The following is a 27,117-nucleotide window of genomic DNA, read 5'->3' as shown; positions in this document are numbered from 1 at the left end:
TACATACATACTTTTCAGTGTTTCTGCAGGGCTGAGTAGTAGCTGGTCCCGACATCACACATTCTTCCCTCCTCTTCCGACTGATGTAGCAGAGGGGAGCAGCTGCTACAGGAATACACAGAGCAGGAAGCTTCTCCCTCGGCTCAATGCTGCTCAATGCTCCCGATGCCTCTAACCTCGGAGTGCAGGCTGCCTCCCAACCCAGACAAAGAGATTTGAGATGCGGATTTATACACATCAGGGTATTTTCAAGGGGTAATGCGACCTCGTGGGGTATCTACATAAATATGGGAGTTTTGTCATATAATACAGAATACTTTTAAACAGCTCGATATAGGTAATCAAGATAATAGGCGAAGTTTCATAGTTTCATAGTTTATACGGTTGAAAAAAGACACTTGTCCATCAAGTTCAACCGAGGAAGGGAAGGGATTGGATGAGGAAGGGATTTAGGGGAAACAATTCTATATAACATAACCATCAATGTTATTTAGGTGTAAAAAGGCATCTAGGCCCTTCTTGAAGCTCTCTGCTGTCCCTGCTGTGACCAGCGCCTGAGGCAGGCTATTCCACAGATTGACAGTTCTCATAGTAAAAAAAGCCCTGTCGCCTCTGGTGATTAAACCTTGGTTTCTCCAAACGGAGACAGTGCCCCCTCGTCTTTTGATTTGACTTAATCTGAAACAACTTACCACCATATTTTTTGTATGGACCATTCATATATTTATATAAATTAATCATGTCCCCTCGTAGTCGTCTCTTTTCCAGACTAAAATCTAGTTGTCCTACATCCCAAGAACTGTTTATTTGGTTGCGCTTTAAGACTATTGAAATTCATAACCTTTATCAACCTGTATGGGACTTCTGAGATATGGACTTCCCAATGGTTGAACCCCCAGATATCAGAAATGTATCACCTATCCTGTTAATAGGGGATAAGTGCAGCTCATAGCAATACAGTTTAAAGTTAAAAGCTCCTAAGGGGAAACTAGTAGCACATACTAGAGATCAGTTGTATAATAGTTACCTATTACTTTGTTACATTATTATTCATGCACACACAAGGACTCCATAGTAAATCATACAATGATGTGGTAATGAGACTGTTCTGGGGAGCAGTTTAGTATGATAGTGTTGCACCAGTATTACAGAATAATGGGTTTTTTAATGAGTTTATGTTGCCAGTAACGATTGCTCCTCTGCGGTACAAATAAAAGCATCCTGTAAGTCATTTGTATTCTATAATGCATTGAATAATAATGACCAGACTGCATAGTTTTCGACTTCACTACTTCTCTTTGATTTAGTGGGTCGCTGAAGCGAGTGGATACAGCAATCTGTCATCACAAGCACTAATCCGAGAATATGTCATGACGGGGGAATAGCATTACCGCTGGCCTCCACCAACCAGAATGCTCCTTAGATTTGTCTGCAGTGCCCCCAGTGGAGAAAATAAGCATGAACTGAATGTAGAAAGCAGTAGAACAGGTACCGGTGGACCTAAGTGTAAGGTATTCTGCTAAGTGACATCTTTTATTGCAATGTACAAAAACACTATCATCTGTAGCTCCAGCTGTGATGTCTTCATTGCCTCTGTACAAACTTTAAAGAGAACATGTTATCAGATTTCTAGCATTAAACCTTATGATAGCTTTCTACAGCAAACTCATACTGATGCCCCATGCTTGTATAAAAATCCAGAACTCAGATCTAGGTAAAATCCTTTTCCTCATTACTGAGGTTATGGGGAATGATGGAGTTGAGATAGACGTGGGCTGTGTGCGACTTGCAGAAGAGAACTGCTGACGGAGAGGGGAAATGTTGGAATTGTGAGAGACATTGGCTGTGTGTGACTTGCTGAACAGAATTGCTGACAAAGGGTGAGGGTATGATGGAATTGAGAGACATTGGCTGTGTGACTTGCTGAAGAGAATTGCTGAAGGAGGGGGGGCTAAGGAAGTTGACAAAAGCTGTGTGTGACTCACTGAAGGTGTAACTGCCAATCAAGGGTTTATGTAATATATCAAGCCTTGATGTACAGTTGTCATAGGGATTACAAGAGCCCAGAAACAGAGCAGTAATTGAATATTTGGACTCTGGAGAAGTGGCCAGATGCTGCAGTCAATCCCAATGGTGGCCTCTACAGGGTTTCTGGCATTCCTCCCCCCCCCTGCAGAGGCATCCCCAAAGTGTGAACTGATGCACTACAATCGCAGCCAGGGTTCTGGGAAAGGCTCATTGGTCTGACATTATATGCACATGTCACAAACAATGGACCATGCAAACCTACTACACAGGCAGTATGTACAACCCCGATGACTGACACTTACACCAAGCAGAAATGAGGGGAAAAATGCCCAATATTTATTCTGATACCAGTTTAGAACTGGAAGAAAGTTTTTGATCTAGTTCATGACAACAGAATAAGGCACAATCACTGTCAGGTACATTGTTCTCTAGATTCCTAGCAGCTCACATTGTGAAAGTCACAACTTACATTCTGCGCAGATGTCCCTTCATAAAATATTTTTCATCACAGGGTCATTTACATAAAAAAACTAAAAAAAAAAAAAATATAGCAAATGAGCACATATTACAAAGCAATGCTCTATTATATCCTCAGAAGATGGAAGTCTGTTGAGTACATAGTTAGGAGAAAGGGTAGAAATAAGAAATTTCCAGATAGTCCTGCATGTTATTATGGAGTCCCAATTCCAATATTATCTGAAGAGATGGATATATAAGCAATGTCCAAGTAGCACCTGAAAGAAAAGTTAGTACAGGTGTATCCCTTGTTTAGGACCCGCATCTCTGGACCTGGGTGCTTATATGGGGTATCTGTCATCCTGGAGGACCGGTATTTTCCTTCATGATATAGACAAACTACCTATTTACTCCTGTGGGGGTGCTGCAGAAAAGTTCAACACTTACTATCAGATTTCCATACACATAACAGATGATCACTTGGGATCCTTCTAGCAAATAAGCATCCTACAGGGAGGACAACCCTAATTCCACTACCAAATAAATAACTGCAAGTCTCATTTACTATTTACACACACAAGTACAAAAAAGAAACTAGTCTTCAAGGCAATTGTCTCATCCTATAAAATGTGATAAGAGAATACAAAAAACGCCAAGATATCAGATATAAAACTCCTCCTCTTCGAAGGTCTCGGCCTCTGGCTGATGCTTGGTGATCTCCATGTTATGCTGATAATGGCTTTCAGTGTCATTCTGGGACTCTGTCATTGAATTGCATCCTGATCCACTGGGATACACTGAAGACACCAAGGAGCAGGAGGATCTTTCAGAAACGGAGGTGAAGGACTCATAAGAAAGCTCACAGAGCTTATTCCTTGGAGAGGGTTTCTCCGGGTTAGATTCTCCAGGTGAAGGGAGCGACGCTTCTAAGTCACTAGAGAGTCCATCGAGGGGCGAATAGGCCGACACCACGGACAGGTCTGAGCTCGAAAGCTTCATTCCTGTGTCCACGTCAGTCTCTTGTACCCCCTCCAGGTCATCAATATTGATCCTTGGGCTGCTCCTCCATCCAGATGGATGAGGGTCGTGCTGATAAACATGAAGGGGCTCACTGAAAGGGAAAGACTCGCATGATGGGAAGGAGTTCAGCGTTGGTAGACAGACCAAGGACTTGCTTCTCTGGAACCATTGCGGGAGGCTCTTTGAACTTGAGTTGATGTCAGCTGGGTTTTTGGGGATGGTTTGAACAGGAGATCTAAGTCCCGGGGGTTTTGCATTATTCATTTTCATCCCGTTTTTGTCATATCTGTTTTTGTGGCTGTGAGGAATCATACTTATAAATGGAGTTGTTCCTGCTGAGTTTTTGGATAAATATCTTTGATGTTTCCAGATTAACTTCCTGGTCAAGCGATGAACCTGCTACAAGAAGAATATGGTTTAGTCATTTATGTAAACATTACAATTGGATAATAAGCGGGGTCATTGTAATTTCCAGAACTACCCACTAGTACATGTCCGGATACCTCAGCATTGCTGAATGTACCCAGTGGGACACATCCATCTGACTTGGCCATTTCACAATCCCATACTCTAAGGGAATTTAGGATATAAAAGGAAAGGAGGTTCATCACAAGTCGGACATTATCTGTTAGTCCCATAGACAATGAATTAAGCAGTTCATATGTGTGACCACCCGGGGAGTCCATTTTCATATCTGGGGGGAAAGGGGGGGAGCGGGGTCCCAGTGGTCAGTACCACAGCAACCACATCTTTATTGTCTATCCCGTGATAGATTTGGACCGACCTCTTTTTCTACAAAATTGTTGCCAGATTGTGAAATTATTAAAAAGCACAACTGAATACAGAGTTCCACTGGGTTTCAGAGATCGATAAAATGTCCCATCTTGCATACAACAGAGTTTACATATTCAGTGAAACCAATGTACACATGTTATATTCCATTATAATCTTCAATCTGAATGATGAAATACAAATATGAGATGTGTAATCTGATAAGATTATAGGCAGTATTTCTCGGTATAGTTACAATACATTGTGTCATAGCATCAGATGATCAGAAGGTGGCGCTGTACATCAGAACTAGAGAGAGATTACTAGGGATGCTATGGCATATGTATGACCATGTCTGATAATATCTTTTTTTTAATAAAGAACAATGCACATGCACAATAAGAAGATCTAGATAGTGATACAGACTACAGCAAACTACGGACATCTGTATCTGGTGGCTTAATGACAAGCAGCAAATGTTGCTACGGTTTCAGCAACATGAGGATTCAGAATAAGAATAAAAAGTTGCAAATTTCAATTTCTGTGGCATAGCGTTTAGGAGAGGAGTGTAACTTAGGTCCAGCTAATTCTGGGGTGGGGGATAGTGGAATCAAGATGGGGTAGGATTATCTTGCCCATTTCCATTTTTTTTCGCTCCCGGTCTTAAAAAAAAAAAAAAAAAAAAAAAGTTATGGATTTTTAATGTACAGAGCTGTACGAGGGATTGTTTTCATATTTCTGCACCGTGTACTAAGAAGCTGGAGAAAAAAAAATAATTTACAAATTGTAGAAACACATTTGCGCCATTTTCTTTGGTACACTGCTTTTACGGCCTTCACGGTCCGCACCAAACGAAACCTCTCATCTATTCTTTGTGTCAAAGAATACCAAATCTAGATTAGGTTTTAATAGATTTGAAAAAAATTAATACCAAAAAATGTGTTTAAATTTGCTCTATTCCAATAACTTTTTCATACTTCAGTCTTCAGCGCTGTAGGGTTATAGGTTTTTTGAGCGACAAGATGTTGTTTTCACTGTTTACTTCTTATTAAAAATTTTATGTGTGAAATAACAATTTGGACATTTGAGCGCCATTTTCTGTTAGGGGGTTCACTCCCTGGAATTAGTGTTTTTTGGACGCGGTGCTAGCCAACATGTTTATTTATTTATTTATTCTAGGGAAGAGGGGCAATTTAAAACATTTTAAAAACAGTAAAAAAAAAGGATTTTTCATTTTCTTATTAATTTTATTTTTAGGTCCCCTGGGGTGTTTGAATGCTCTGAGTGGTCTGATTGCTCATGCTATATGCTGCAGTACAACTTTATTGCAGTACAATGTGAATATACAGCTCTTTTTACAGCTTGCAACGGCAACCTCAGACAAGGTTGTCGGGGATGCCAATTGGCAGTAATATATGGTCGTGGCAACGTACAGGTTAACTGCCACGACTGTTGATAAGGAAATCTCATAGTCAGCCTGTATATTATAGGGAGAGATTTATCAGAAGTCTGAGGTAAAACTGTACTAGTTTCCAATTAACACCAATCAAAGCTCAGCTTTAATTTTAAAAACAGATGTAGGAAAACGAAAGCTGAGCTCTGATTGGTTGGCATACTAGAACAGTTCTGCTCTGACACTTTTGATAAATCTCCCTCTGTGTGTTTATGTAGGCTGAATACCACTTACGGCTGTATAAAGATGGCAGACATGAAGCTCTGACCAGTGAGATTTAACCCTACAGGGGGCATGGGCTGCTGGCCATACACTGGGGACAGGGGGCTGCTGGCCATACACTGGGGACAGGGGGCTGCTGGCCATACACTGGGGACAGGGGGCTGCTGGCCATACACTGGGGACAGGGGGCTGCTGGCCATACACTGGGGACAGGGGGCTGCTGGCCATACACTGGGGACAGGGGGCTGCTGGCCATACACTGGGGGCAGGGGGCTGCTGGCCATACACTGGGGGCAGGGGGCTGCTGGCCATACACTGGGGACAAGGGGCTGCTGGCCATACACTGGGGACAGGGGGCTCCGGGCTATATACTGGGGGCAGGGGGCTCCGAGCTATATACTTAAGGGCATGGGCTGGATGGCTATATAATGGGGAAGGAGACTGGCTAGCTATATACAGGCTGGAGGCTGTGACAAATGCATTTCTCACCCTAGGGGATGGGTAAGGTGTAGGGCAACAGGGTGGGGTGCAGACTCATCGTATGATTACACCAGACTACAAGACCTCGGTTTTAGGCTTGGAGCAGCAGAGAGCATCAGTGAATCTAGTCATAGCAAACCAAATGGAAGCAGGAATTAGGAGCTATGGATAAGATATAACCCAGGAGGTCATAGAACTCAAACAAACTATTTTGCTTAATCACTTCTCGATTGACATGGATTTTCTACTAAATTTTGCTCCTGGAGACGGCTACCATTACATTTTAATATATTTGCAAAAACTTACAATCTTGGGTTATTATTTGAGACTGTCCAAGTCCATTTTGTATAATCAGAACCATCACATATTCTCAGTTTTGGAAAATCAGGTGTGAAGGGCCTAAAAAGGTCAAGAGATCCAAAAAAATGAAGGACTTTGTCGACCTTCAGTTTGTAGCAGGGCGAGCATGCCCTTCTTCATTACACCCATATAAATTTCAATTTTAGATTTAGGTGGATATATCCTTTAACAGTCTATAAACCCTGGCTTTTCCAGGCAGCGGGCTGTCAATATATTTAGCACATTTTCAATATCCTACGAAACCCACAGGGTAATTTTTATACCAGGTCTCGTAAAAAAATTGTGCCGAGCGGATAAACTATTTTCCAAATAATATATTGAACAGGTGGGATTACCAATTTTTACAAAGTGGCCAAAACATGAGTTTCATTTTTTATGGCCTTGTATAGACTGCTCTAATGTAGGGATGAGAATAGGCATATTTTTAACTTGGATCCACTTATCCGACCTCAGCTATGAATTGATCCTGTTCTTTTGGCCACACCACTAGCATCATTTTTTACAGCTCAGTACCAACCTGCAGTAGTATTTTATTGCCATCATGATCTTCTGTCTGCCATCTTCCTTCACTGATGGGGCTGCACTGGTTGGGCAAAAGAGGAACAAGTTGACCAAAGTCTTTCACTCTAAACTCCAGTAAAGAGGAGTCTAGGGGTACAGGAGTCTGCCCCTTAAGAAGCCTCTTTAAAGAAAATTCTATATCAATGTCCATATTGGAGTAAATTGGAAATACGCAAAAATCAGCTTTTTTCTTCCACACAGATTTCTTCAGTATGAGTTCATACATCTTCATCATGTCAGTAAAGTTCTCGTAACTGCAGTATATAGTAAAACGGATGATTTCCTTCCCATAATGCACCTGGCGGATGGCCCATAGAGGAGTTCCGTTTGTCAAAGTGAAAAAGTCTTGGTTACACGGCATATAAGGGAGGAATTTTCCATGAACACGGTCGGTGTGATGGAACTGCCATGGAGGTTTCTGGAAGCATTTGTGAACTTGCAAGATTTGATCTTCCCCATATTCCTCCTGCAAAAATAAGATGACTGCGAGAGCCGGCTGCGAGGTAGAGCTCTGCTTCAGTTTCCTTTTCTTAGATGTCCTTCTTTCAGAGACACGAAACAATTGGAGATCAGGGTGGATCCAGGCTAGGATTTTGTCAATGGCTCCTTGGAGACATCTAGACTCGCCGGGGTCTGCAATAATATGGATGCTGACGAGGAATGGGTCTTGGACGTCATCTACAGAGAGCTCACCTAGTGAAATAAATGCATTAGAAGTGTCATTTAAAAAATTTTTTAACAAATAATGCCAATTTTGGCAACTGCAAGCTGTTAGATGACGGCAATAAATGCATTTCCCAAAAGTGTATTACAGGGCAGATCTTGCTTAATTTTTATTCAATGCCCCCTACTTATAGTTATGGCCATCATGCTTATCAGTCTACAGTGATTATAGGTGAAATGTAGAAAGCACCTCTTTTATAGCAGATGAACTAAGTTCAGTGGTTCTCAGTCCAGCTAAATTCCCTTCTCAAGGCTCCAGCATCAAATTAGACTCTTATAGCCATTTCCTACAACAGAGGTAGGACACCGAGAGAGCAAGGCACTTCACATAAAGGTGCTCCTGGTCTCACAAAATCACAATAACTGTAGAAATGCATGGAGCCCTGGGTATTAAGGCCCAAAAGTTAAAACAAAGCCTCCTTTGTTAACAGCGAAACTTGGGTTTAAAAGAATAGAAATGGGAATGCAATGCCCTTTCTAGAAGTTTTGAGAAAATTAGCTGAAAAAAGTCATATTGCCCAAGTTGAGTCAGGTTAAGTGTCAATTCAGATGTCCCCATCTTCAGTTTTATAATACCAAGACATTAGAAAGGAAATTTCATATCCTATCTGAGTTTAATAGGGTCAAATATGGAGACATTTAGAGGTCCACGGCTCTTCTGGCTCCTGAATGGCTCCCTATTAAATATATAATAGGGAGCCTCAGTCCAGACAGTCACCCTACTCCATACCACTTTTAACCCGATTTTATCAGGTTAAAGGAGGCGTGATGTGCCATTTAGGGGCGAGGTCAAGTGAGCCATCGGCTCTCAGAGAGGCGGACTCCCGTCGTTCACTAGAAGGAGTCAACTCTTTCTGGCGGCTCATTCGCGAATGACCCATCACTACAACACATTGGATCGTGAGAGTAAAGCTACGAGCTACAGACAGATAAGATCTTTATCCAGGGGAGGAAGGTTTAAAGCTGAGCTGTGTATGTTATGGCTGTGATAGTAGAGCTGTGATTGTCATGTGTAATATACATCTCATCATCGCTCATCTCTGATCTGTCTCTTCTATCTTTCTACATGTCAGATACTAGTGAATGTTCAGAAACTAAATGAAAGTGTATATAAACCTGTACCCTGATAATCTAACCACATTGTCAGCACACACAACTAGAGGAATCATAAAGTGTCTGCTTAGAGAGTCCCTGCCCTCCATCTGGAATCTTACACTGACCATCACCATCATTACAGGAGCTAAAACAGCAATAAAACCGAGTAAGATTGTAAAGTAAGGAGTTAAAATTAATCTTTATTTTGTGTAAACATCACAAGCGGATTGAAATTTTAGAACTTTGTTTCATGGGCTAAACCCTTTAAATAGGGGACCGTCTGTACTGTCCTACCTGCACGACCATCATTACCAGGAATTACATTATAAAATTCCTCTACATGGGGGATGAGGATCAAACTGTAACTGCCCTTAACGGGATATGAAGTGACCCTAGTCATGAGGAGAACATGGAAAGTCCCAAAATACAAAACATATCTATTCCGATAATATTTCCACAACAATTCAACAAGTTATTATTAGAGCCGCCTGGCTTCTGGGGAAGATTGAGATGTCTCTGTATTTGGAGACGAGGTTCTCTCCTTCCACCATCCCACTGGCTCATCTCTGGCTGTGATCAGTGATGAACTAATTAAAAGTCAGACGGGGGATAGAATCGGGAGCTTTGTGAGATCAGTCACCGGCATTAGTATTCAGAGGGAACATCTGATGGTGTCATCAGGACTAGATGGTAAAACAAATAGCTTCAGAAGACCACCGGAGAACTGTACAAAGCCATCCTTAGGAGCTAGAGTTACACAGACAGCAGAGAAAATCTGCTTTTGTTGAGCGATGGAAAAGCTGAAGCTTGTGCCAAGAAAGAGCCGCGGCATAGCTAATAAGCTTGTTAACTAGAGCACTGTACACTGCACAATATCACAGAAGCTCCTCTCAGATTGTATTTTCCCACCTGCAATTAAGTGAGCTCCATAGATAGATGGGATAGATGTTATAGAGGCACAGAGCTGGGGTATTCAGGTCACTGGATTTGTTAATGGGAAATCTTTTCGGATCAATCTTAAAAGGGATTTTCCCACAAACTAAAGTTAGATATTTCCCGTGGATAGGGCCTAACTTGCTGATCAGTGGGGGTCTCAGTGCCGAGACCCCCACAGATTGCGAAAACGAGGGGTCCGCTCTGTCAGACTAATGGAGCAGATGGCCAAGCATGATCGTTCTGCTTCATTAATCTCTATGGAGTTGACAGAGATCGGTGAGCGCGGCGCACGACAATTTCCGTCACCTCCATAGAGATTAATCAAGCAGAACGGTCATGCGCGGTCGTTTTCGCAACCTGTGGGGTTCTCAGCACTGAGACCCCCACTGATCAGCAATTTAGGCCCCATCCCATAGATAGGGTCTAGTTTTAGTTGTCTTTGTATTTATGGTGTTGCAAAACTATTTTAGCCCTAATATTTAGGAATATATTTTGTTATTATGTTGTTATGCCCATGCGGCAAAGCCTATAACGAAAAAAAAAATATATAATTTTAAATGCCCAAACCGCTGCTTTTTCATCATTTTGTGAATCTTTCAAATTTAAAGAAAATCTACCATCAAAATTCATCATGATAAACTAGAGACACTTACAGATCCAGGCACCATGACTGTGGTAATCATCTTCTATTTGTTATCCATGGCTAATGAGCCTAAGGGGCTCTGGTTGAGGTTTTCAGAGCCCCTCAGTGATGCTTTTTCACTCCCTGTAAGGCTGCTTTCACACAGCCATTGTGGAGACACATATCCGGATGCAAACTATACATCCCCATAGTATGGCTATGGAGTCCGGCAACAGTACAGTGAGCAGACACATGTGTGGCACCATACCATACTATACTGTGCACAGGAAAAAGAGCTAGAGCATGCTCTATCTTTTCCCGTTTTTGCGTCTTGGGAGGGGAGGGGCGAACTTATACAGCTCTGTATATGGAAACATTAAAAAAAGAGTTAAGGCTTGTGGAACGCAGGGCGTGAAAAATAGAAACGCAACAACTAAAAATGGCTTGATCATGAAGAGGTTAATGCCTACTTTCTTTGTGGTTCTTACATTACATAGTCCCTTCCACTTTTGAATAACGTTAAAAATATGTCGAGAAAAAGTTACGCTGACACCGGATCTCAAACACTGATATAGGAAAAACTATAGGACAATAAAGCGGAGAACTGACAGCATTTCCTGCTCTTTGATTAATAAGATGGATGGGAACGGGTAAAGAGATTGATGGAATACTTCTATGTAACATCAAAGCATGAAGCCGCCCTCAACATCCTGAGGATACGTCCATCCATTGCCACCGCCTCTAAATGGCTTTTCAATAGCGACGACTCAGAGTAACCCTTAGATTTGGGCTATGAATGATACAGACTATACATCTGTTTTATAACTCCAGGACTCGGCCATATTCTCTATGTAGGCTGCCAAGCAGGACGCTGGGGAATGATAAAGTGCTTCAATAGGATTTGCATGATGTAGACTGAAATAGGATTTGGTATCAATGGTCCACGGTGATGAAAAATCTATCAGCCTAGCAGTTTATTTGGCAGTAGAGAGCTTAGTTATAATGCACACAAATGCAAACAGGGGAAAAGAGAGAATACACTCGTGGCTTATATTAAGAGAAAATGTGAAATTACTTTTTACCTGCACCACTCAAAATCTATTATATGAAATAGTCTGCTTATTTGTTCAAGGATTCCTGTAGAAATCTGCCTCAGGGTGAGCGCTTTCCAGCCAGGAAATGTCCTTCATTGAAATAATTTGCATTCCTAACGTTAACGGTAAACGTGGACAGTCAGGTGACTAAGTGGATGTACAGAAGTCTGAATGCATTTATAATCCTGTATCACGTCATTAGGCTTCCTGATGGTCATGCTTGATGTCAAGGGAGCTGCCTTACAAGGTAGCTAAAAGAGGCGTGGTTTTCATAATCCCATCCTGGAAAAATCTGCATATTTTCCCAGAATCCCTCTAGTGTAGCATCAATGGCTATATGACTCCACACGCCTACACGGCGGCCTTAATTGGCAGTCTCTAACGTGCATTTATAGAAATTAACCATTACCTCTTCTAAAGTTAAGACTGAATATTTCTGAAATGCTACATGTGAACAGGTGGGATATCAAAGACAACAAGTAAACAGTGAAAAGTTAAAGGGAACCGATCACCAGATTTTCACTAATAAACCGAATGACAGGTTCCCATAGCACTATATGAACTGTGGCCTACACGGTTTTAGCTACAAAATGCATAGCTACTATCCCAAGAAAATGAACTTTGTAAGCCAACCTGGCATACTGCCAGAAAGAGCAGTGAGACCAAAGGGCGTGTGTCTTTCATGCAAGGCAGTGAGTCTCTCAGCATGTTCCTCTCCCCCCTCCCTTCAGGGCAGAGGACGTCGTCAGCCAAAAGAAGGTTGTATGAAGACATGCCTGCAGACATGAGCTGAGAGATAAACCTAATGACAGGCAAGCAGTGTTTTAGTAAAAATCTGGTGACATGTTCCGTTTAAGGTCAATGGGAGAGTAGATCATATAGTAATGGCTAAATTACTAGGTCAGATCTATGTAGTGGTTGGTATCCAAAAGGGCAACTGGTAAACAGGTCACTAGTGCCCAAAGTTTACTGATGTGAATATCCAAGGCTAGCCAATCCTACAGAACAGCTTGTGTATCACAAATTGCCATAACGATAAAGTCAGAACTAGATCAGAAAAAGACGCAGTCACTAGAAGATGTGGTGCAAGCCTGGAAGCTGCTGGTAGAAGATCGATAGTACAAAGTAGATACTATGAAACGTCAAACGGGATATAAATGAGGTACAAAATCTCAAAAATAAGACAATAGTGAAATGAAACAGCAACAATCAAACCAAACAACAACAACTTTGCAACACAATAGTAATGAAGGAGTCATAAGAAAATAATCACTGGCAAAGACATTTAGCACCAGGCAAGTTTTATAGGACTTGGACAGCTGACCTGTCACCAGGAGACCCATTTTTAGCACTCCCCCAGTCCCCACAGAGCATAGTACATACACTTCAGAAAAAAAGATGTTATATCTTTTCCAGACCCTCCCATTTGGCAACTGCCTAGTCACACAGCACATGCTAATGAAAGGTACAATATAACATATCTTTTTTTCTGTTAAACCTATTTTTAATACAAAAACACTTTGACAGTGTATGTACTATGCTCTGTGGGGACTGGGGGAGTGCTAAAAATGGGTCTTCTGGTTACAGGTTCCCTTTAAAAAGGGGTATTCCAGAAACAATTATATTCAAATGGGTAATTACATATTAGCTTATATTTTGATTCATTGCCATTTATAATTTTGCTCTCCTTAGCAGAAAAATGTTCTGGACATACACCATAATGAAAAATTTAAATGCTATTGGCCCTTTAATCAGTCCTGTGATTCTGCCTCTGTGTAGAAGACACAGGACAGAAGATGGCCGTTGGTCACATGTCCACATCACTTGTCCTGCACCTGCCTGGGCACGTCATGTGATCATCACTTCGTAATAGTCTGTTACATCATCACTAAGGGCAGAGCATAAGAGGGAGGAGCGGTTACTGTAAACTGTGGGATCATGGGAATTGTAGTTGTAGATGGCCGCCATCTTTAGAAAGCCCATAAAATTTGGTGAATCATAAAAGCAAACTATTTAAGCTTCGTTTTGTGATTAATGACGCCAAGTTCTGTTGTATCCATTTACTTTTAGCATTATGGGTTTTTGTATCAGACGTTCATATTCCCAGAATAGCCCTTTAACTCTCATACTAGGTCTGTGTAAGTCTGCTGATAAGTTCTGCCTTTTTTCTTTGTATAACTGGCACATAGTGTGCATGCTTCAGAAATATCTGATGCTGGGTCGGAGTTTGAGACACCCTTTGCAGATTTCAAAAATGTTAATAAAAATTACTTGATTTAAAAAACAAAAAACAATATCAGGGAATTGATTTGAAAGAGATTCTTATCTTTAAAAAGATGCTCTGAGGTGACACTCCCCCTGGAGCCTCTAAATGTGACTCATCTCAGGCAAAATAGAACTTTCTCAGCACATTTTCACATGAATATGGAGAGATTGTTTTTTATATAGGTAAACGGGCAGGATTTTACATTAAAAGGAGGAATTTTGAGACCTGTATACCCTTCCTGAGGGACTAGCAGTAAAAACTGAGGATCAGTGCCATTTAAAATTATTTTAAAAGCTATTTAACCATTGTAAAGATTGACTTGCAATGAAATAGTCTGAAAAAAAAGAGCAAATGTCTCCTCTCCCACCACTGAGAAAATTCACAGCCAAATGATGAAGACAGCACAAGGGAAAACATGATCCAGGCCGGAGCTGTGGGAAAATGACTAATTTCCTGAGGCGACAGAACTGTGTCTCTTATCTGTGCTATGTACAGCAGTGTTATAGACAAATACATGATTAATGCCATGCGACACCCGCTGGCAAAGGGAATGTGCCCATTTAGAGAGCGAACACGCCATTGTTGAAAGTCTTATTTAAAGCGACTGAAACAGTCCATTCTCTGCTCTTTTTCCATTGTGTCAGACCTCAGGAAGATATATTCACTGTTCAGAAGTCCACAATGTGGTAATTTAATGTAACATGTGACCTCGTACAGTCGTCCATTAATTTTATTTGCACAGCTAATTGAAAGGTCGCCCTGTGTTGCTTTGGCCACATCCTTAAAGCCTTAGAGCAATTTTGGATGGAGTTGGGCTAATTTATGTTGCAGAGATTTGTAAAGGGGTCTTTGTCCCTCACTGGAAAAAAAATTCTTGAGGCACCTTAAAGACAATGGGGCAGATTTACTTACCCGGCCCATTTGCGATCCAGCGGCACGTTCTCTGAACAGGATTCGGGTCCGGACGGGATTTATGAAGGTAGTTCCTCCGCCGTCCACCAGGTGGCGCTTCTGCGCTGAAAATCATCTGAACGCACCGGAATACACCGAGCTGGACCAGGTGAAGGTAAGCGCTTCCCAAGCGACACATTTTCGGTTTTTAAATGCGGCGGTTTTTCCGAATACGTCGGGTTTTCGTTCGGCCACGCCCCCAAAAATATTCGGGTAACACGTCGGGAAAACGTGAATCGGGCCCTTAGTAAATGACCCCCAATGTGTTGTCAGTTTTCACTTGAGACTTGATTCGGGAGTGATTCTTACAGTAATTCAAAATACATTTCCTATCCTAAAAGTGCTGTTTTCATCCCGTCTTTCCAGCAGAAATTTCCACACATGCCAAAAACAGGAAGTCCTATCTCGGGAGGAAGGTGAGCAGTCACTATAGCCTTCTGTATCCCATGTAAGAATGTAGGGTGGTCAACTCCCGGGAAAGTTTCCACCAAAACTTAAAACGGAACAACTTTTAAACCAAAATTGTATAAATCTGTAGTAAACTTTTTAAATATATTAATAATTAATAACAATAATTAGCACTTATTCATTTCTGGAAAAAAATGTTTTAAATATTTAAAAAAAAAAGACAATAATTGATAGGGGTCTGACCACTGAGACCAAAGCCAATCATGAGAATTATGGTCCCATGTGACATGTATAAATGTTTGTCAATGAGAGACTAAGTACAGTGCTTGGCTAGCTCCAACAGTACTGTACAAGTGGATGCAACATGATCAACAGATGTACAACCTGCTGCTCATTCATAAGGGTCCCAAGGGACTCCCAATCATTAGTATCAGTAATGGTCCTGTTGGAAATATGACATGGTGTGGCTTGAGACAGTGTAAGGGTCTTTGTGGACAGAGGAAGAACTAAGCCATAAATGCCTACATTGCCCCTAATAAAGATTGCAGAGACATCTGCATGTGATAACAATGGACTGTGCTATTACACCTGGAGGCCATTGCCCCCCTGGACATTCTTCCAAATCCTGTGGGAAACAAAGTCTCAAGTTACTTGTCCTGCAAGTTGTGTGATAAGAATGTATTGACTCTATATCCTCATTGGATTGGCCAAGACAGTGGTGGAGGTGGGATGATGGGCAATGTGTGTGAGCTATGTGTGTGTGTATATAAGATGATACAGATCTTTAGTGAGAGCACTTCCTCCCCACCATCTCTCTGTCCCTTAGTTAGTTTACCCTCTATGTGTATTCCCCTGTATTGTACCCTTAATAAATCCCCTATAAAGATCCATTGAATATTGTTGTTAATTTAATATTAACTGGCACCCCAAAACCAAGCAGATTTTACATTTGGCACCCCAGATGGGACCTGTAATTTAAATTCTACAGAGAATCCACGGCAAAATATCTGCGCTATTTCAATCTATGAACGCAATTTGGATCTTTGGTACAAAGAAAATCCTGGTAAGTAACAAGTTTTCATGTTACATTACTATCTTTGATAAGCCAGGTTGTTTTATGTGAATGTATGGGAAGTCGCCTGTTGAGATTGTAGGTTAACGTTAAGTGTGAGCGGTTGTGTTTAGTGTACAGAGGTAAAGTTGTAGGAAAAAGGGTGTTCCTTGATATAGCTGTACATTTTCCTTTGTCTGTACATTTTCCTAGATTGAATGAGTATAAAGGCTTAAGCAGTGTGTAAAGTAGCCTTTCGGAACGTTAGTATAGTAGGTAAACTGTGTTTGTTTAGTTTGTCATTTTGTGTGTTTGTCAGTGTGTATTGTTGTAACAGAAATGGAACTTGTTCAAAACTTTGTGAAAAAGTATGCGTCTGCTAGATACCAGTCATGTACAGATGGTTCACTAGAGGAGCAATATAAGGAGCTGATGATGCAGTGTAAGGCCCATAATAAGAAGTTAGATAGGAAAGTGCTCAGTAAGAGAGGGAAGAAAGAAAGGTTGGGCAATGAAATTATGATGTTAATCAAGATGAAAGAATTGGCTGAGGTAAAGGAAGTAAATTGGTACATACAAAGGCTCCAATGTAAGGAAAGTATAGACAGAATCAGTGACTCTGTGATTGACATTTCTGCTAAAACAACTAGTGAGATGGATAATCTACAAGTAAAGGTGGATGAGCTGTCTATAAGAAATCATGAGTTGGATAAGCAGCTACATGAGTGTAGATTGAGTTCTGTGTCTACTGAAACTCATACACAGTCCTTAGAAAGGGAGATACATCAGAAGGACGTGTTAATTACCTCACTAAAGGGTCAGTTGTCTGAAGCAATGGCCCAACTGTGTAAACAAGGAGAACAGATCCGGTCCCTCCAAGTACAGAACCAGACATGCCATAAAGCAGCAGATGTCTGCATTGTCACACCTGGGGGTTGGAGTGATGAACGCAATCTAATACCTGCAGATAAATCTCCAACACTCACCATCCAGGATAGACTACATCTGTGTCAGGTCATTGGAGAATGGGATACAAATGAATCACCAATAATTGTATCCAATAAATTTGAAGCTGTGGTGAAGCAATACAACTTGTGTAATAAGGATGCCTGGTCTCTGCTCCGAGCATGGCTTCCTGGGCCTCTGGCCGCACAGTTGTCGTCTACACACATGGGAGATGATGATAGTGGTGCAGACTTAAGAAGGAAGGAACTGCAGTGTATCATGGGAGGGAGAGACATAAGGGGTGAGAATACCCTGAGGAAACATAGGTTCAGGACAGGTGATGACCCCCTTATGTTCTGTAACAAGTACCTGACCTTATTTAGGAGTGTTTACAACTGCCCCGATATGTCTCAGGATGACTCTGATTTCCTCTATTCAATGGCAAATCAGTGTAATGTGGATTACACCACAAAAATTGCCCTGAGGAATGCTACATCCCTAGAGAACTTTATTAATATACTCAGGGACTGGTGTCAGGAGTCTAACAATAGGGGTGAACCATCAGGATATCTGTCTACAGAGTACAGAGCTAGGAGGACAAGATATGTCCGGTATTGCTATGGATGTGGGAGGCCAGGACATATTAAACGTTTCTGTGATGTAAATAATGCAAACCATAGGAAACATTATAATTCATTGCATGCAGAAATTGATGCCATTGAGCCTGAGACCATTGAGGAGGCCATGACATCTTCTGGAAGTAGCCACACAGAGACATGTGAGGAGGCCATGACACCTCCTGGAAGTAGCCACACAGAGACATGTGAGGAGGCCATGCCACCTCCTGGGACTAGCCATACAGAGACATGTGAGAACACATCACATGCAAATAAGAGCCCCAATATACACAAGGAAGGGTCTAATGTCCCAGTGTACAATCCATGGGCAGGGCTGCCATTCTGGCTATTCTGGAGCTGGTCACAGATCGCCCTCCCCCTGCTAATAAATAGTGCACAGTATAACAGCAGCAGCATGGCTTATTAATGTGTGGCTATAGCGATATACATTATGAATGAATGGATTTGGAATTGTGTTGATGGTATGAATTGCAAGGTTTCTAACAATGTTTTCTTTCTCTTGTAGACTGGATTTCCTTTGTCACATGACTCCAGGACAAAGAAACTAACACTTTGTTTTGTTTCTACAGGCTCCATTCTTTGATCTTGTGTTTTACATATCTGTTTTGAGTATTGTTTCTGTGATAACTCATTATGTTTTTGTTTTAGGCAACAAGGTGGTTGGCTGAAGAAACAAGTTATTAATATTGACATTTTTGTTTACAGGTCATTAAAAAGTAGTATGTGAAAGATATTGTTTGTATAAAGTTTGATGTCTTTACAAATAAAACCACGTGGTGTAATGAGCTCAAAATTTATGAGGGTAAATTGTTTGCAAACAATTAAAAATATGAAGTAACATCCCATTGTGATGTGTAGGTCCTGTGTGTAATGTATTTGTTGTTTTTTGTGCTATGTCTGTTCTTTATCTTGTCCCATAGATGACCTTACGTAATCATTGACAGAAGAAGGATTGGAAACTGCCTGCTGTCCCACCCTAAGATGTGTAGAAGCTGAATTAGCTCTCATTGTTTTATGTTGTCTGTTTTGTGTTCTGTTAAATGTAGTATGTAAACTGTGTCAATACACATTTTTTGTTTTTGTTCCTGATGCTCAGGAATGTTGGATTTGTTGGATTTTTTTTTCCCCATTTTTTTTTTTAAATTGAGCATTTTTTTTTTCTTGATTCAAGTATTATTATTTTTTTTTTTTATACAGTGTTTGGTACCATTTTGTGGTACCAAAGGGGCATGGTTTTAGAGAGTAATGCAGTACCAAAGGGGCAGACTATAGTGAATTCACATAAATATTTAATTTTTTTTATTTAAGGTTTTTTTCTCTGATACATTTGTCTCACTGGCAACTTAATTTTAAGTTTCTCAAACAAACTGCACGCTCCTTTATACCAGTAAAGCATCTAAATGAAGAACATAGGGTATTAAAAGCAGCATTCAGTTTGAATTTTTTTTTAATTTTAATGTTCTTAATCTATGTGTGTGTCTACAAGATTGCGTAAAACATATAGTAATTAATGTCTCAGCTATATACGGTTACTATATTGGATATTATATTTTATAATACACAAGTAAGATTATATGAAGGACACCTACTCTAGAAGGTGGTTTCTGACATTTTCTGGATCCACTGGTATAATGACTGCGTACATTTTTATTTACATGATATGTATTCATGTGCAATGGTAGAACTGTAATAAATCTATACAATTATGGACAACAGAAGACATATATGATATGTATTGCAAACGTATTTGTGGAGTGTAAATATAAAATCTGGTTAAAATAGACATTAAATTTGGTAATGGGGTAAATGTGATAAAACTGATTGTTCATGCATACGAAACTAGTTATATTTAAAGTAAACTTAATCTGGAAACCCAGGATTACCCCATGGACTATCTGTTTGAATCCGTTGTTGCTTTACTATTGTTATTGGTTTCCATTATTATGATTTTTGTTTATTTTATTATGATGTAATTTCATATCTGCTTTATAATGATTTTCAGTTTGCTTTGTATATGATATACAGTGTTAGTTTAATGTATATTGTAAATATGACAGTTACTAGCATATATGGAAATCTATATTTGCTGGATTAATGGTATAGATGAAAAATGTTATTCAAGAAATGGATATGAGAATGAATGTGAGTGAATGGTGTGATGACCATTGGTGCCCTATTCCTTACCCATACAACCTTCAACTACTTTACCTTGAGGAAAAGCCAGAAGAAGAAAGATCATTTCCACACCCAAAGAAGATAATGGAGGAGAAATGGATTTTATTTTCTGTTCTAAACATGGTCTAATGGTGTGTGGGCCTTTCAGGCCCAAATGGGTATAATGTTGGAAATATGACATGGTGTGGCTTGAGACAGTGTAAGGGTCTTTGTGGACAGAGGAAGAACTAAGCCATAAATGCCTACATTGCCCCTAATAAAGATTGCAGAGACAGCTGCATGTGATAACAATGGACTGTGCTATTACACCTGGAGGCCATTGCCCCCCTGGACATTCTTCCAAATCCTGTGGGAAACAAAGTCTCAAGTTACTTGTCCTGCAAGTTGTGTGATAAGAATGTATTGACTCTATATCCTCATTGGATTGGCCAAGACAGTGGTGGAGGTGGGATGATGGGCAATGTGTGTGAGCTATGTGTGTGTGTATATAAGATGATACAGATCTTTAGTGAGAGCACTTCCTCCCCACCATCTCTCTGTCCCTTAGTTAGTTTACCCTCTATGTGTATTCCCCTGTATTGTACCCTTAATAAATCCCCTATAAAGATCCATTGAATATTGTTGTTAATTTAATATTAACTGGCACCCCAAAACCAAGCAGATTTTACAGGTCCCAATCACCATTCTCCTACCAACTAAACAGTTATTCCCTGTAAAGTAGGTAGGAGACAACTTGTAATACACAGAATGCCCCTGGAATGATCCCTTAAAGGACATTACCACCATATAACTGGTGGTAGAGTGTCTTAAATAGGCTGCTTGTTAAGTCTAGCAGATGGGGGACTGGGTTTTACATATATTTCAGCGTTTTTATTACTGAAATACAGGCAGTCCCCAGAGGGGTTCTGTAGGTTTGTTCTTAATTTGAATTTGTATGAAAGTCAGAACTGTATACTTTATCATTGTAACCCCAGACAGAACTTTTTTTTGGTCTTTGAGACAATTGGATTTTTAAAAAATGTTAGAATCTCATAAGAACCAGGATTAACAATAAAGCTTAAAGGGAACCTGTCACCAGGAGACCCATTTTTAGCACTCCCCCAGTCCCCACAGAGCATAGTACATACACTGCCAAAGTGTTTTTGTATTAAAAATAGGTTTTGCAGAAAAAAAAGATATGTTATATTGTACCTTCATTAGCATCTGCTGTGTGACTAGGCAGTTGCCAATTGGGAGGGCCTGGAAAAGAGCAGTCCCCCCCCCCCACCCTTGGGAAACATGTGACCTTTTCAAATATATGAATAACTCCCCACACTCGGGATTGGCTGTAGAGGAGCAGGGGGCGTCGCTAAGCCCAGTGATGGGTGTTTTCATATATTTGAAAAGGTCACATGGAGGAGCTGTTCCCCAAGGGTGGGGGGAAACTGCTCCTTTCCAGCCCCTCCCAATAGGCAACTGCCTAGTCACACAGCAGATGCTAATGAAAGGTACAATATAACATCTTTTTTTCTGTAAAACCAATTTTTAATACAAAAACACTTTGGCAGTGTATGTACTATGCTCTGTGGGAACTGGGGGAGTGCTAGAAATGGGTCTCCTGGTGACAGGTTCCCTTTAATTGCAGACACCTGTGATAACTGTTATAGCTGGGTTTGTACTCAAGTTAATTTGTATGCAAGTCGGAATGGTATATTTTATAATTGTAGCTCCAGACAAAAAATTCATGTCCCAGTGACAATTTGATTGTCACATTTTTTTGGCTGTAATGAGACCAAGGATTATCAATAAAGCTTCATTACAGACACCTTACAGCTGATCATTGCAATCTAGGACTATAGTAACATCCAGAGCTTCACCAAAGATCAGAGGGGGCAGAGAGGTCCGTCTGTAATTAGGGGTCGTCTGCAAGACGGGTGTCCTTAAAGGGAACCTGTCAGCAGAAACTGACTTAATAAACCACTATCAGTATGTTGTCAAGCAGCCAAACACTTTCTGATCATGTTTCTTTCATGAACCAGTATAGTGGAATCATCGAGAAAATCTACTTTGAAGTGAGATGTAACTTGGTCGTATAAAGTCAGGGAGGCAGTGATTTTAACACTGAAGTCAAGCTCTCACTTGCTCAGAATGTCACTTTGATCATGCATCCCTAATCAGATCTCCCGAAGTCCAATGCATGATGTCAATCACAGAGAAGAAGGCTTTCACAGCTCCACACCCTGACTTCATTGTTAAACTCTCTTCCTCCTTTACTTTATACAACCAATTTACAGCTAACTTCAAAGTAGATTTTCTGGGCGATGCCATCACACTGGGGCATGAAGGAAACAACAACTAGAAGGTGTTAGGCTGCTTGACAATATTTTGGTAGTGCTTTATTAGGTCAATTGCTGATGACAGGTTCCCTTTAAGTAGTGGATCCCCTGTATTTACAACACTCTACTATCAGTAATCTGGTGGTAGATGTCCTGTAAATTATTTAGTTGAGTTTCTACTGCTTCTTTTGTTGAGTTGCATCACTCCAGGGATTCTTGGCATTGTGCTTGGTGACATGCTTGTGTACAGCTGCTCGACCATGGAAACCAATTCCCACCTTACAGTTCTTTTACCACTCTGTAGTAAGAGAGTAGGTAATATTACTTCACCAATCGTTTCGACAATGGGCTGAGCTCAACCACCCCCATTACCTTCTACCAGTCTTTCTTTAATATGACCCATACTGGACGGCCCATATTGCATGGCTGTCGGCATGATTCCGCTATTTCTGGAATGGGTCTAAAATACTTGAACTCAATGACAAGGAAGGGCGACTACATACTTCTGACCACACAGTATACAGTATAGCGTTACATACAGAGGCAGGAGCCATCAGCAAGTCACAACCTAAAAATTCTATAGGACCTATCATTACGCTGGTAACTTTGGCCTCCAGTTACTTGATATTCTTCCTGCAATCTGTTTGCATTGTGCCCAGTGTAGATTTGCTGCAGGGATCACTTTGTAACTTGTCTGGATAAAACTTCTTTTGTGCTAGCAAAGCTTTTGTAGAAAAACTGCAGAGCTCTTCAGTCCTGATGAATGACTTAACGCGGAAGCACCAAGATAATTCCTACTGTATGAGACGTAGCTGTCAGCAATACAGAACATTGGATGGGGCTCGTCTGATGTAGCGTCATGTCCTATATTAATCCTATTCAAATCAACCCAGGCATGAACCATAGCGCAAAATATCATCACCAATGTCATCTCCTACTCTCACCAGGCACACTAATGTCCGATCACATAGACCACACAAAAAGCCACAACAGACTAATGTAAGCTAAAGTTTAAGAAGAGCTTAAAGGGGTTATCCGGGTTTAATTTTTTTTTTATGGCCGGGCTGGGGAGGGCTAGTTAAACATAATAAACATGGACTTACCCCCTCCGGCGCCGCCGATGTCCTGCGCCGCGGTCACTTCGATCCGTGCCCCTGTTTGTTTACAGGGGCACGGAAGCCGCGCACAGGGAGCTTCCGGTCCGCCATGTGGACGGCTCCTCCCATGCGTCCCTATCTCTCAGCGTTGTAAGCGCTGGGAGATGGTGCGCATGGGAGCTTCCGGCCGGCCGGAAGCTCCCTGTGCGCCGGTGTAATGGAACCGGCGCACGCAGAAGACGGACCGCGGTGCGGGACATCGGCAGCACCGGAGGAGGTAAGTAGATGTTTATTATGTTTAAATAGCCCTCCCCAGCCCGGACATAAAAAAAATTTTAAACCCGGATAACCCCTTTAAATAATGGATATATTGGGGCACATTTACTAAGGGTCGCGCGCTGCACTTTTGTCGGACTGTGCACGTTCTTCATGGCTAAAACATCTTGAACAGGTATTTAAGAAGTGTCTGCACTGGGATTGTGTCGCACGTGACCCTCTTGTGGCGCAGGTGGCTTCCATGAGACCCTATTTAAGGGGGGAGTCGTTGGACAGCCCGACTGATTCGGACCGAGCGCATATTTAACTTTCAAATTGTTTTGCACGCCTATGATAAAGGTGGACCACAAAAAAAGATTGTAAACTCTGTCAGACCTTTGCGGGGAAGCGCCAGATAAATGTTTTCTGGCACACGATCTTAGTGAAACGCCACATCAGTATTATAGACGGACAATGCATTTTTAGTGAACTGAAGTGACCTTGTAAATGTACCCCATTGTACTATGGATACCGGTACACACAGATTTGCTGGGAAATTGAAGTTTGATTTGTTTATCTGTGTAGACAATTTTTAATAAGCTCATAGGGTGGGACATTTGTCATATGCTAGTGCTTATTATTATTATAAAAAGCATTGCGGAAATTTAGTGTACAATTTTATTAAAAATTCTCATGATAGAGATTAACTAGATGACTGGTGATGGTCCGACATCTGGGCCGCCCATTGGACCCTATGTTTTCTGAAGGGTGGAAGGATGAGCATGCATTCTGTCGCTCTATTCACTAGTTGAGCCGTATCTGAAATTTCTGAGCACAGCGCTCCAGTATCCTAGACACTCCCATACTATTGAATAGAATGGCAGAACACATGCTCGACGCGCTGTTCCACCCACTGGTGAGAATGGGACCCCTATCCTCCTGATTGCTGGGGTCAGGTCTTCGATTGCAAGGACCCCTGCTGATCAGCATATTAGCCCCTATCCTTGCTAACCTGAAAAAATTAAGTATTAAGTGTCCTCAAACTGCACCTGTCTGTAGAAGTGTTAAAAATCTTCATGGTCATGTCATGGGAATGTCATTTCTATCCAGAAATTAATAAGAGTAATAAACAAGTTAAAAAAAAAATAAATCATAAAACTAGTTATAGTTGGCTGTACCAAATCATACAAGTCCACAAAACAGGAAAAGAACAAAGGAAGAGATAAATGGGTTATTTTTAACAATGCTCCCTTAAGAGGATTTCCCAATCCTCTGCCGTTAGCTCAGAGACGCTATCAGGAATTAGTAAGTGAAAACAGCAAAACCTGCTTTACTACTTATGTAAAATAGGGATTATTATGCATCATTGGCAACATCAGAGCCGCGGCAGAACCCTACGCTTTTCTATGTAGTGCTGTACACTAATGACCTAGGATTATACATTAGCGGTCAGTCCATGATATATAGCTAGAGTAAGCAGCCGTGATCGGATAACCTTGAATGGTGACGGTTCTGGACACTGCTATGGCATGCATCGTTGCATTCATGAATACAGAGTAGTCAAATCTATAAGAATGTGATACATGACCTTTTCCTATTCTAGATATGTGTACATACAAACACTTGCAGACTCATGCACACAGCTGTACTCAAAGTGTAATTTATGCCAAATAGAATAAATCAATAATGTAGATGATAACAGTAAACACTGTAATATACTTACATTTATCTTTTTTTTTTTGTCCTGTTTTTATCAGTCTTTACTAATTAAGTTTATAAAGGGGTTACCCAACTTGGAGACGTTATCCCCAATCCACCTGCACCGATTAGGAAATCGATGCAGGTGGTGTATAAGGGATAACTTCCAAATTTGGGACAACCCCTATAACTCTTTACCAACTGATTAATCTTATCTCCTTACAGAGCTGATTTCTTAAGTGAAATATTCTCATGGTATGTAAGGAGGTAATCTTAAGCCTCCTCATCTAATGTAGTGTTTGGACTTAAAAAGGCTTTCAAAAACACTGATCAATGCACTGAGACAAGATCATTTCTGAAAGCTCAAAATCTACAATGAAAAAAATTGTACATGACCTACGGCCAATTGCAGAGGTTTTGTGGAAAGTGTATGTTTAGGGAAGGTGGTAGATAGATAGATACATAGAAAAAAACTCCCCACAGACAAAATGTAATCAATCCCTTAGCCAGCAATTGGTAGAAATGGCATATGTATACACACACACACACACACACACACACCTCTCTACTGCCACCATGTAACAAATAGTGGCAGGAGGACAGGGGGGCAGCACTGAAAGATGGTTAGGGGTAAGTATAGCTTAATCTGTTATGTAACTCCCTCCCTGCATTATTGTATTATTATTATACTTACTACTTGTGGAGGACATGCGGCTGTAGTCAGACCTGCAAAGCAAACACACAAGATGGTCATAATTCTGTAGGCTCAGTGGGCATCATGTATAAAGGCTGCTGGTGGACAGACTCGCAGTCATTCATTGCGTCATATGTATAGGCCAAAATTACTGGTTTCTACCGCTGAGCATGGTATGGGCAGGTATTTTAAAGTAAATGTTACAAGAAAGATATAGCTGCTTTCTTCCAAAAACATTGCCAGACCGGCCAACCCAATCCCATTCATTCCAAGTGTGACCTGCAATGCTCAGGATGGACAATTGCCATTTGTCAAAGATTGCAACCAAGTTTTTATACAACTTCCTTTAACTACTAGGCAAAGTTAGCACTCGTGCACACAAAGGTCTGCTTTCTTGGGCTGCAAACTTGGCATCTGAGGTCAATTGTTTGCAACTTGTGTGTCATTAGTGTGTTAGGTCCAATGAGTTGCCAAGGACCACCCGAGCCAAAAGATGGTCAAGGGATAGGAACCGATCTGAGATTTGTGGCTCAGGCAGTCGGCTCATCCACAGATCTGTGGAGGCCACAGCAATGCATATGAGCCCATAGAAAATATCATAACATAAATAACATGACAAAGCCATAAAAGTAACCAAAAGACAAATTTGACACTTGCATAAGACCTGTGGTGAATGGTTGTGGTTTTGTGGCAAGCTCACATGAAGCAAAGTGAAATCTGTATTAAACAGATTATCAGCAATTATCACAGGAATCCATAGTCATAAAGGCCACAAAATGTTTCCAGGGTGGGAGGAAAGAAAT

At 41.0% G+C, this 27,117-nt stretch overlaps 2 protein-coding genes across 4 annotated transcripts in view; one reads left to right on the top strand and one right to left on the bottom strand.

The window, feature by feature from the left end:
- Positions 1-2,342: 2,342 nt before the first annotated feature.
- Positions 2,343-27,117, bottom strand: part of FAM124A (family with sequence similarity 124 member A) — a 38,856-nt gene continuing 14,081 nt past the window's right edge. The window contains exons 2-4 of one of the 3 annotated variants that reach the window (XM_072134512.1): positions 26,315-26,346; positions 7,308-8,044; positions 2,343-3,903 (exon numbers count right to left, since the gene is read on the bottom strand). In XM_072134512.1, the coding sequence (XP_071990613.1) occupies positions 3,145-3,903; positions 7,308-8,044; positions 26,315-26,346 (1,528 nt within the window). In that variant the 3' untranslated portion in view covers positions 2,343-3,144. The remainder of the gene's footprint in view (positions 3,904-7,307; positions 8,045-26,314; positions 26,347-27,117) is intronic. The other 2 variants (XM_072134514.1, XM_072134515.1) reach the window with 2 other exon arrangements.
- Positions 16,837-18,748, top strand: LOC140119775 (posterior protein-like). Its single transcript, XM_072139126.1, has 2 exons — positions 16,837-18,220; positions 18,729-18,748. Exons 1-2 carry the CDS (start codon positions 16,837-16,839, stop codon positions 18,746-18,748), a joined length of 1,404 nt encoding a protein of 467 aa, XP_071995227.1.

The sequence above is a fragment of the Engystomops pustulosus genome, chromosome 2 (assembly GCF_040894005.1).
Source record: "Engystomops pustulosus chromosome 2, aEngPut4.maternal, whole genome shotgun sequence".
Classification (NCBI taxonomy): Eukaryota; Metazoa; Chordata; class Amphibia; order Anura; family Leptodactylidae; genus Engystomops; species Engystomops pustulosus.
The sequence above is the reverse complement of the archived record's forward strand: the minus strand, read 5'-3'. Positions and strand labels throughout refer to the sequence as shown.